At 42.4% G+C, this 12,500-nt stretch overlaps 2 protein-coding genes across 2 annotated transcripts in view; both read right to left on the reverse strand.

Moving 5' to 3' along the window:
• LOC307270197 (single-strand DNA endonuclease ASTE1-like) overlaps positions 1-4,626 on the reverse strand; it is a 24,246-nt gene extending 19,620 nt beyond the window's left edge. The window contains exons 1-3 of the mRNA XM_080053365.1: positions 4,498-4,626; positions 1,556-1,827; positions 1,139-1,413 (exon numbers count right to left, since the gene is read on the reverse strand). Coding sequence (XP_079909491.1) covers positions 1,139-1,413; positions 1,556-1,827; positions 4,498-4,624 — 674 coding nt within the window. The 5' untranslated portion in view covers positions 4,625-4,626. The remainder of the gene's footprint in view (positions 1-1,138; positions 1,414-1,555; positions 1,828-4,497) is intronic.
• A 2,706-nt stretch (positions 4,627-7,332) lies between these two features.
• The window catches only part of LOC307270146 (DENN domain-containing protein 4B-like), a 41,094-nt gene continuing 35,926 nt past the window's right edge, over positions 7,333-12,500 (reverse strand). The window contains exons 24-25 of the mRNA XM_080053314.1: positions 11,852-11,993; positions 7,333-10,749 (exon numbers count right to left, since the gene is read on the reverse strand). Coding sequence (XP_079909440.1) covers positions 10,625-10,749; positions 11,852-11,993 — 267 coding nt within the window. The 3' untranslated portion in view covers positions 7,333-10,624. The remainder of the gene's footprint in view (positions 10,750-11,851; positions 11,994-12,500) is intronic.

Genomic DNA, 12,500 nt, shown 5'->3' on the forward strand with positions numbered 1-12,500 from the left:
CAGGGGCCTCCGCCAGACGTTCCCAGTTCACCCGCACTACCCGTTTGGGCCACAGGGCACCAACTCTGCTACCAGGTCTGTCCAGAGTCTTCCCCCTCTGACCCAACTCACAACCAGATAGTTGACAGCTCCGCCCCTCTCTTCACCCGAGTGTCCAAAACATGCGGCCTCAGATCAGATGATACGATCACGAAATCGATCATCGACCTTCGGCCTAGGGTGCTCTGGTTCCACGTACACTCATGAGCATCCTTATGTTCGAACATGGTGTTCGTTATAGACAAACCATGACCAGCACAGAAGTCTAACAACAAACGACCACTCGGGTTCAGATCGGGGAGGCCGTTCCTCCCACGTGCGCGTTAAAGTCTCCCAGCAGAGCTATGGAGTCCCCTACCGGAGCCCCATGCAGGACTCCGTTCAGGGTCTCCAAGAAGGCCGGATACTCCGAACTGCTGTTCGGTGCGTACGCACAGACAACAGTCAGAGTCTTCCCCCCACAACCCGGAGGCGTAGGGAGGCGACCCTCTCGTCCACCGGGGTAAACTCTAACGTAGTAGCGCCCAGCCGGGGGCTCGTGAGTCTCCCCAGAGAAGAATAGAGTCCAACCCCGATCCAGAAGTACGGTTCCAGAGCCAAAACTGTGCGTGGAGGTCAGCCCCACCAGGTCTAATTCATAGCGCTCCACCTCCCGCACCAGTTCCGGCTCCTTCCCCCACAGCACCCCAGCGGTTCCTCTGACGAGTGGTGGGCCCATCAGTTGTAGAAGGGGTTGCCACGTAGCTTCTTCGGGCTGTGCCCGGCCGGGCCCCGTGGGTACTAGAAGGACCAGACGGGCAGAAGGGCACTAGAAGGGCACTAAAAGGGCACCAGACGGGCAGAAGGGGACTATAAGGGCACTCACTAAGGCACATCATCGAATTTCCTTGTTTTAGAGGGCACATCATCATAATTTATTGTATGAAGGGGCACCCTAGAGCGCACCTAATCATGTTTTGCACGTGAAAGGGGCAGCCAATAAGGCATTTCCTCTCGTTTTCGCCACTCTTGAGGGCACTTTAGCGCGCTTTTTCAACCATTGAGCCACGATGGGGGGTCGGTCGCCCCCCCCTGAGTCCGCCACTGCACACACACCCACCTTTGCAGCTTGACGTAGTCATTCCCGGCCAAGGCAGCGAAAGTGGGCAGCAGCTTTGGCTGTATTTGGTGGACCTCACAGAACCTGGATGTGTAGTATCTCTTGCAGGGTATGGAGCTCTGCTGCACAGCCTGCCAGTGGAAGTGAGAGATGGGTAGCAGTCCCGCGGGGAGAGAGAAGATGTAGAAGTCACTGTCATTAGAAAGCACCGGGCACTGCCACTCACTAGCCAGGGCTGCTATCTCCTGGTCGGCCTCCTCATAGCACATAGCCACCTGGGGGACAGGGAGGAGGTTAGTGTGTGTGTGTGTGTGTGTGTGTGTGTGTGTGTGTGTGTGTGTGTGTGTGTGTGTGTGTGTGTGTGTCTACAGCAACACCTGAGACACACACACACTCCCCCCCCCCCCCCCCCCTTACCTTGACACCCAGCCGGTCCAGTGTCTGTCTGAACACCAGCTTGGTCATCTGTGGCAGGATGCCTTTGTGTCTGCCGCTCTCTGCCGCTTCGTGGGCCCGTTGGATGTAATCCACGGCTCTTTGCATCACTGTCTCAAGCTTCTTGTCTGTGTGGTCGGACCCCCCGTCCATTACCACATAGGGGGTTATACCACAGTCTGTGAGGGCCTTAATGAACCTCTCTATCAGGGCCTCCAACGCAGCATAGTCCCCACCACGATTCTGGTCCAGACCTAGGCAAGGCAAGTTTATTTATATAGCACAATTCAGACACAAGGCCATTCACAGTGCTTTACAGGGGCAAGATTAAAATACATAAAACACATTAGAAAAGCGAATGAATAGCTGAATAAAACATGTAAAAGGAAATTAATAGAAGTAGAACATTTAAATAAAATAAAAATGACAGGTTAAAATGGAAACAGAAAAGGGAATCGGTAAGTAAAATGTATTTATATAGCGCTTTCTTTTTTTTTTTTAGATAATTTTTTGCCATTTTCAAGCTTTATTTGACAGTACAGAGTTGAAATGGGGAGAGAGAGAGAGAGAGAGAGAGAGAGAGAGAATGACCTGCAGTAAAGGTCAAGGACAAGAAGCTATAGTTACTAAAGATGGCATCATCCACCACTGCCTCAAGTCTTTCCTACAATATCAAGTGATGAGGTGAAGATGTATTTAGTTATTTATTCTATAGTACTTCTTCTTCTTCTTGGTCTTTCAACAGGTGCAGCCATTTTTTTAGACTGCCATACTACTGTAAAAGTGGTCATCCGCTTTATTTGACAGTACAGAGTTGAAATGGGGAGACAGAGAGAGAGAGAGAGAGAGAGAGAGAGAGAGAGAGAGAGAGGGGGGGGAGAGAGAGAGAGAGAGAGAGGGAGAGAGAGAGAGAGAGGGGGGGGGGGGAGAGAGAGAGAGGGAGAGAGAGAGAGAGAGACATTAGCAACATATAAAAGACAGCTTCATCATCATCCACCACTGCCTCAAGTCTTTCCTACAATATCAAGTGATGAGGTGAAGATGTATTTAGTTATTTATTCTATACTTCTTCTTGGTCTTTCAACAGGTGCAGCCATTTTTTTAGACTGCATAGGGCGGTTCTGGCATGACATAAAACAGTCACCCGCCCACACCTGTGAATGCCTCGGTGGTTGAGCATTGCGTGCCAAAAAGAGCTACCACACGTCACGCCCTATCGGTGTTGAAAGCCTGACAAGTGCACAATGCTCTAATGTATAAATTCATTGCTTTCAACTCCTGTGCAGAATTAGACGGACAGACAGGCAGGTAGACAGACAGACAGACAGGCAGGCAGACAGGCAGACAGACAGACAGATGCTAAGACAGATATCAGGAAGAACTTAGAGCTGTACAATAAAGCAATCTTTTAGCTTATACAGACTGAGAGAGAGAGATTTACCGGCCTTATGCATGAACAAAATTATGGACTTAATTTTTGTAGATAACATTTTTTCAACTAAAGTAACAGTATTAGGGCCACAGGGAATAAAAAATAACAATAGATAATAAGAGGAAGTTCTTTTTCAACACTATGCACTTCGAGAATTGAGTAGAAATGTGGAAATTCTGCAAAAAAAAAAAAAAAAAAAAAAAAAAGTGGAGGATCTTTTTTTTTGAGGAGGACTTATAACTTTTTTTTTTTTTAAGTCCACGTTTTAGGACCACATCAAACAGCTCATATGAACAAACAACCCGAAGAAAATGCCTTGTGTAAATGAATTGGTGAAACTGTACTTCAAAATCGGCTGTAGTAAAGAATATCCTTCCTCCTAAAAATAATAATAATAAAAAAAAAAAAACTTCCTAAAAAATAAAAATAAAAATAACTTCCTCTTAGAAAAAAAAAAAAAAAAAAACTTCCTCAAAAAAAAAAAAAAAAGTTCCTCCCGAATTAAAAAAAAAAAAACATCATCCTAGTAAGCTGCTATAAATGAGAAATACAGTCTAACCCTAACCCTAACCCTAAGTAGTCCTTTATTTCCTGGTTATATTCAATTTATGTACTTCTTCTTCTTGGTCTTTCAACAGGTGCAGCCATTTTTTTTAGAGAGCATATAGAGGGTTCTGGCATGACATAAAAACAGTCACCAACTTCCTCCCGAATTTTTATTTAAAAAAAAAATCCTCCTAGTAAGCTGCTATAATTGGGACACATGTAAGAAAAACACAGTTTAAAATAGTCCTTTATTTCCTGGTTATATTCAATGATTTACTTTGCAATACTTCAACATTACAAGTGCTGCTCTTAGTACATAGTGCCCACAATAAATACTTAATTTTTTTTTATAAAAAATATATTATAAAAGCAAGTAAAAGATGAAAGTGTCAGTGTTAAAAGTGCCTATTGTAACATTAGGACTTAAAGGAATACTTCACCCATACGGAACCAACGTTCTATCATTATAAAATAACTATTATAATATAATGAATGAGGTTTTTCTTCCCTCAGTCTCCCCTTAGTCTTCCCTTGGCCCAGCTGTCCTGTTAATCCTAACCCTTACTGTGATGTCACAGAAAGAGAAATGTAGGGTTAAACAGTGAGACCATAAAACACTCTTTCTGCCTTTTCTCAGGCTAGGATGATCCGATTTTAAAAAAAATTGCACATTTATACTAAATAGGATCTCCGAGTTCAATACACCTTCATATTCCAACCGGGGAAATAGGCCTTAAACTTTACAGCAACAAATTAAAATGAATACCTTCATTTCCTTTAACAAATTTAAACAAACTATCATAAATCTGCCAAACTCTACCTGTTACTGTTTTAATTAGGCTATATTGTACTTTCACCTCATTTAATTTTCATCCTAGGTTGGGGCCATAATATCATACTGTAAATTCAATTATATATTTACACACACACACACACACAGTCCTACCTGATTTGAAGTACATGCCATAAATGAGGTTGGGTCCGTCGATAATAAGTTTGCTTTGCCCGAACTTTTCGTCCCGGTAGATTTTCCCGTGAGAGTCGATCAAACTGGCCAGGCCTTGGACACCCATATTGGGCTTCTGATTATGAGGAGTGACCAAGCAGCATCTCCACAGCATTTATAGTCTCACTCTCTCACACACACACACACACACACACTCGATACACAGACATGCACTCTATACACAGAGACACACACACACACACACTCGATACACAGACATGCACTCTACACACACACACACACACACTCACTCACTCACTCACTCACTCACTCACTCACTCACTCACTCACTCACTCACTCACTCACTCACTCACTCACACTCTCACACACACACACACACACACACACACACACACACACACACACACACACACACACACACACACACACACACACACACACACACACACACACACACACACACACACACACACACACACACACACACACACACACACACACACACACACACACACACACACACACACACACACACACACACACACACACACACACACTCACTCCCTCCCTCCCTCCCTCCCTCCCTCCGTTCCTTAAGTTTCAATTCGCTAAAAACAAAACACATCGGTTTTGTTTACTCATGCAGCTGATCACAAGGAAGGTTTATTCTTATTTGGCACAATGCACGAGCTCTGGATGAGGGCAAGGAATGAAAACCAAAACCAAAGATCAGGTTAAACTAGTTTGGATCAGTTTTTGTGAGTTGACACAAACAGGCGCTGCTGCTGGTTCAATAAAAGAAAATAAAAGAAAGTTCGACTCATATATATATATATATATTTTTTAAGAACATAGACAGTCAGACACAGACAGAGACACACACGCACACAGTCAGTCCTCTTCACAGCAGACCCGGGTTAGAATCCAGCCCGGGTCGTTCTCTGCATGTCATTCCCCTCTCTGACACATTTCATCTCTGTCTCTCCAAAATAATAAACTGTCTAATAAAGAAAAATGCCCCCCAAAAAAATCTTACTTGCAAGTAAATGGAACCAGCAGTTACAAGAAAAGCATATGAGGTTATAAATACACACTAAGATAAAAACGACAGAGTGAATCGGTTTACGGAAGTTGATTCTGTTTCCCTCTCTTCACAATAGCCTGAGTGTTACAGTCACACTGGAGGCAGAAGCTCATTTCCCTTCAGTCCTCATTTGAATTCTGTCTTTCCAACATGCAAAACAACAAACAAACAAACTAAAGTCAAATGTATTTCTATAGCACATTGAAAAACAACATCAGCTCTCTCTCTCTCTCTCTCTCGCACACACACACACACACACAGTCAGACGCACACACACACACACACACACACACACGTATAAATGAATAAACGTTTGTCAGCCAGCACATGTACGACTTAAAACCAGAGTTCATTTTTTATTTAAATAAACCAGTGTACGTAGGAAGAAAACAGAATATAAGATCGAGAGAAAGCAGCTCCAAATGATCAGCAACTTACACACCGGTACCCCTCCATCATCTCAATAAACATTATATAATCACAATAAAATGAATACTACTACTAATAATAATAATAATATAACACATGTACCGTCCAAAAAAATTAATAATAAAAAAAAAATATCGAAAATATAATTGATTTGAAATAATTTATGTTTCCATTATGGAGCAGTGAAGGAGACTGAAATGGGTCCATCAACAATCGATTATAATCCCGATCATAAAGTTCCCGGAACAATTTAACCGTTTTTTTTTATATTATTTTCATATGAAAGTTCTGGTACGTTTTTGATCGTGTTTCGACATCGGTTAAAGATTAGATTTATTTGTTCAATGTAGAAAAAGAAAGAAAAAAAAACTATATATATATATATTCACACACCAATGTACAGGTGAAACTCGAAAAATTAGAATATCGTGCAAAAGTTAATTTATTTCAGTAAAACACATCGGTTTTGTTTACTCATGCAGCTGATCACAAGGAAGGTTTATTCTTATATGGCACAATGCACGCGCTCTGGATGAGGGCAGTGAATGAAAACCAAAACCAAAGATCAGGTTGAACTAGTTTGGATCATTTTTTGTGAGTCGACACGAACAGGCGCTGCTGCTGGTTCAATAAAGAAAATGCAGTTAAGAGTCACATATATATATTTTTTAAAGAGAACAGACAGACACACAGTCAGACAGACAGAGACAGACAGACAGACAGACACAGACACACAGACAGACAGACAGACACACACACACACACGCACACAGTCAGACATAGACACAGACAGACAGACAATACACACACACACACACACACACACACAATCATACACATAGACAGAGAAAGACACACACAGTCAAGACACACACACACACACACACACACACACACACACACACACACACACACACACAGTCAGACAATACACCCACTCCCTGATGGCAAAATCAAAATGTACTTATTAACGACCTCTCTCTACGGCCTTACCTGGAAAACGGAATGTTATCCTGTGAAAGGACAATCAAATAATACAACATAGACATTCAATACTTGTAGGATAAGACGTAATTTGTTTTTAAAAGGACACACACACACAAACACCCTTTTTCACACACACACACACACACACACACACACACACACACACACACACACACACACACACACGGAGAAATAAACGTTTGTCAGCCAGCACATGTACGACTTAAAACCAGAGTTCATTTTTTATTTAAATAAACCAGTGTACGTAGGAAGAAAACAGAATATAAGATGGAGAGAAAGCAGCTCCAAATGATCAGCAACGTACACACCTGTACCCCCTCCATCATCTCAATAAACATTATATAATCACAATAAAATTAACACTACTACTAATAATAATAATAATATAACACATGTACCGTCCAAAAAAAATAATAATAAAAAAAAAATTAAAAAAAAAAATTGTAAAAAAAAAATTAATAATTAAAAAAAATATCGAAAATATAATTGATTTGAAATAATTTATGTTTCCATTATGGAGCAGTGAAGGAGACTGAAATGGGTGCATCAACGATCGATTATAATCCCGATCATAAAGTTCCCCGGTACAATTTAACCGTTTTTTTTTATATTATTTTCATATGAAAGTTCTGGTACGTTTTTGATCGTGTTTCGACATCGGTTAAAGATTAGATTTATTTGTTCAATATAGAAAAAGAAAGAAAAAAAAAATTATATATATATATATATTCACACACCAATGTACAGGTGAAACTCGAAAAATTAGAATATCGTGCAAAAGTTCATTTATTTCAGTAATTCAACTTAAAGGTGAAACTAATATATTATATAGACTCATTACATGCAAAGTGAGATATGTCAAGCCTTTATTTGTTATGATTGTATTTATTATGGCTTACAGTTTATGAAAACCCCAAACTCAAAATCTCAGAAAATTTGAATATTACATGAAATCAATAAAGAAGGGATTTTAAATACAGAAATGTCGGCCCTCTATGAAGTATAATCATCCATATGTACTCAGTACTTGGCTTGGGCCCCTTTTGCATGAATTCTTGCCTCAATCCCAATTAATTTTCCTTGATATTCTAATAATATGAGTATCACCTGTATATATATATATATATTTATTTATGAAAAATTTAAAAAAAAAGGAAATAAAAGCAGTTTGGTCCAACATTAGGAAGTGTGTGTGAAGATGTTCAAAGTGAACATAAACCCTGCGTTCCAATCCCCATACTTCCCTACTATTTAGTATGCCAGAAAAAGAGTTAGGATGTCCCCCAATACACGCACGTCAATTCTAGTATGCTGAAAATACATAAATGCCCCACTAACTCCAATAGCATTTTGGAGTATTCGTCTTTATTCTTGACATCTCGACATAATGAAAAAAAATCTTCCTTATCTGATTTTTTTTCTCTGTCCTGTCTGTGGCCCTAAAACTCTTCTGTACTTTAGTATGTAGTGTAGTAAAAAGAAAAAGTATGTGATTTGGAATGCAGGGTAAGTGTTGGACATTTATGTAAAAGAAATCATGTAGCAGCACAATTACCTAATAATTTTTCAGTTTTAATGCCGATATTCTATTAAAAGGTGCTCCGAGGAACTTTCAGTGTGTGTTAATTCTAGCGCCCCCTTTGGACAAAAGCAGTAGTGTTTTTACCACGCCAGCTGTTGTTCCTGGGTGAGCGTATACCCCATGACAAAAGCATTAGGAAAAACTATATAAAAATTGCATTCTTTGCACTGATGGTCTCGTTTTGCTGTTACATGTAATTTATGATCATCAGAGGAAAAATTATTAGATTGTTTTAAAAATACTCAAAAGTTCCTCGTAGATACTTTAATAACTGAAAAATGATGACGTAATGGGCCGTTCTTATTACACCACTGGCGTCTACAAAGCACGAGCTCTGTACCGCGAAATATCTCCATTGAAATCTACAGAAAAAAATCAAAAAAATCGGAAAATTGTGATTCGAAACGTCACCTCTCTTAACCATGAAACGCAAAGCTGAGCAGTGGTCAACACCTTCTAAAGGGTCCATAAAAAAAATTAACTATTTTAAAAAAGGAGAAGTAAGCGATTTTTCTGTTGTGTGTTTACGTGTTACATCACTCTAAATTCATACAGCAATCACTTAAACAGTATGCGCAGTTCATAACACAGGTCTCCCAGTCATTCAGCTTTGCAGTAAATTGCCAGATAACATTTTGAGTATCCTGCTCGTTTATCTTTTAATTTTTGAAATCCAATCAGGAGACAGAGCGCTATAAAGAGGCGTGGTCTCTGTGCCCGTGAACGATGATTCGCTGCTCTCCATCGCGGCACTATCTGATGAAGACGGCTGTGTGTTCATGTGGTGGTGACGTAGGGACGAGGGGAGGGGACTGCTAAAGCTAACTGCTAGTCACTGACAGGTTGCGTTCCGAATCGCATACTTTCTACTATATAGTATGGTAGAAAAAAGATTTAGGATGTCCCGATTCTTGTGGCCAGATTTAGGATGGTTAGAAGTACCCGGATGTCCTACTTCGTGCGGCCAAGATTGTTAGTGTTGAAAAGTGCATCCTATTTGGGCGATTCTGACCCACAATCCAGTGCGCACGTGAAGTGACGTCACATCGACGAAGCCTCCATATGAAAACAAACGGGGATGCGACGGATATAAAAGCAAGGGGCAAGATCAAGGTGCCATGTTATGATGAAATAAGAGAGTAAAAGTATGTCCCAATAGTATGCCTACTGCATCCTAACTAGATTATTTTTATCGTCGGATGTAGTATGTAGAATAGAAAAAAGAAAGAGTATGCGATTCGGAACGCAACCACAGTCACGGAAGTTAGAAGCTAACAGGACAAAATCACTTACTTCCCCTTTAAAAGAAGAAACACTTAAGAATTGCACATGTTGTTGACTCTTCAGTTTCACCCCAAAAAAAATTCCGGGATTTTTTTTTTCCAAGGAGATTTTTTCGGACATTTTCTCCAGTCCTGACTAGAGTCCATACATCCAAATATCTCACAGGAAAAAAAACTAATCCGTTGAAGTTTTTCAAGTCAGTGCGATCGGCTGCTTGTATCCTAAAAAACCCTTGGGGGATTTCTTTCATTTGCCCGTCGTCTTCTTCTTCTTCTTCTTGCTCCAAACTTGGGCGTCCATATTGTGCTGTGTGTGTGTGTGTGTGTCTGTCTGTATGTGTGTGTGTCTGTGTCTGTCTCTGTCTGTATGTCTGTCTGTATGCGTCTCTGTATGTGCGCGTCTGTGTGTGCGTCAGTCTGTATCTGTCTGTCTGTCTGTCTGTCTGTCTGTCTGTCTGTATTTCTGTCTGTCTGTCTGTATCCATCTGTCTGTCTGTCTGTCTGTGTCTCACCGAAAAATTCAAATCCGTTGCACTTTTTTTTAGTCAGTCCCATCGGCTGTTAGATCCTAAAAAAAAAACTCGGATTTCGTTAATTTTTTCGGCTTCTTCTTCTTCTTGCTCCAAACCTGTGCGTCCATCTTGTGCTGTTGCTTGTTGTGTGTGTGGGCAGGTTGTCCAGGTGGGTTACAGGTAGACAGGTGAGCGGGGGGGGGCGGGTTATACCTCATGGAAGTAGTCAGCTGGAGGCGGGCGTCTCTCTGTGCCCCTCCATCTCTCCACCATCTTAACGGCCTCAGACACAACGCACACAGAAGATGTCAGCGTCACCAGAAAGAGCAAGTCTAAAAAGGAGAGGGGAGATTTTTTTTGAGATTTTTTGAGATTCACTTAAACAGCGATTATGAGGTGGTTTTAAAGGTGTAGTGTGTAACTTTGGGTGTGTCAGAGAAAGTACACACTAAAGTCTGGAAGGAGAGGGGAGATTTGAACACTTAAACAGCCGTATCATCATAAAATCGCTGTTATAATCGTGCTAAAAAAAACAGCCTTTTAAAGACCTGTACATAGTATTTTTTGGATTACATTTTTTTTTGTAAAAATGAATTAAAGATGATATTTTTTTTTACAAGCCACTGTCTCTCTCACACACAGCCCCCCCTCACACTCCACCCCCCCCTCCACACACAACCCCCCCCCCACTCATACTCCACCCCCCCCCCCACACACACACACAGCCCCCCCCCGCCCACCCACACACACACACAGCCCCGCCCCCACACACACACACACACACAGCCCCCTCCCCACACACACAGTCCCCCCCCCCATACCCACACACACACAGCCCCCCCCATACCCACACACACCCCCCCCACTCACACTCCACCCCCCCTCCACACACACACAGCCAGCCCCCACCCCCCCCACACACAGCCCCCCCCCATACCCACACACACCCCCCCCACTCACACTCCACCCCTCCTCCACACACACACACAGCCCCCCCCATACCCACACACACCCCTCCCACTCACACTCCACCCCCCCCCCCCCCCCACACACACACACACACAGCCCCCCACCCCTCCCTCCACACACACACACACACACACACACACACACACACACACACACACACACACAGCCCCCCCCCCCTCTCTCCACACACACACACACACACACACAGCCCCCCCCCCTCCCTCCACACACACACACACACACACACACACACACACACACACACACACACCCCCCACCCCCCACACACACACACACACACCCCCCCCCCACCCACACACACAGCCCCCCCCCCCCTCCACACACACACACAGCCCCCCCCCCACACACACACACAGCCCCCCCCCCCCATACACACACACACAGCCCCCCCCCCCCATACACACACACACAGCCCCCCCACACACACACCCCCCCTCCGCCTACCGAAGAGGCTGAGGCTCTCGGTCTGGAAGACGTTTTGCAGAGGGGGGAAGTAGATGACGAGCAGCTGACCCATAATGGACGCCAGCACGGCGAAGCAAAACGTCTTGTTGCTGCACAGACCCATCTCATGCACCATACGGGTCTGGAACAGAGAGAGAGGGTTAGAGCAGTGGTTCTCAATTATTTTCTGTCATGCCCCCCCTAGGGGACAGAATTTTTTTCGCGATCCCCCTAAATTGAAATACTACCTGCTAATATTTATTTATTTATCTGTACAAAACCACTGTATGAGTTTCTGGCACGAGCATTCTGCATACAATCACCTTATTATCAAATTAGATAACAAAAATTAGCTGAGATAACTTCTGCAGCAAAACAATTCAAAGTTCAGTTTATTAGCTCAATTTGTAACATTTAAACAAGACTGCTCAGTCTGTGTGAATCTCAGGACAGAGAAACAAGAGCAAATGATTCACTGAGGTTTGCATTTCATTCAAAACATTTTTAAACTGTAAACATAGTTAAGGTGGTGTTTTTTTTATTAGTATAGGCCAATAGGCTTTCTGTGATGTGATAACCAATAATTCATTAATGTTATTATTAGTCTACTTGCTTGATTTCTTTTTAAATAGCCTACAGAGACACTTGG

This window comes from Ammodytes marinus (genome assembly GCF_949987685.1).
Source record: "Ammodytes marinus genome assembly, chromosome: 25".
Classification (NCBI taxonomy): domain Eukaryota; kingdom Metazoa; phylum Chordata; class Actinopteri; order Uranoscopiformes; family Ammodytidae; genus Ammodytes; species Ammodytes marinus.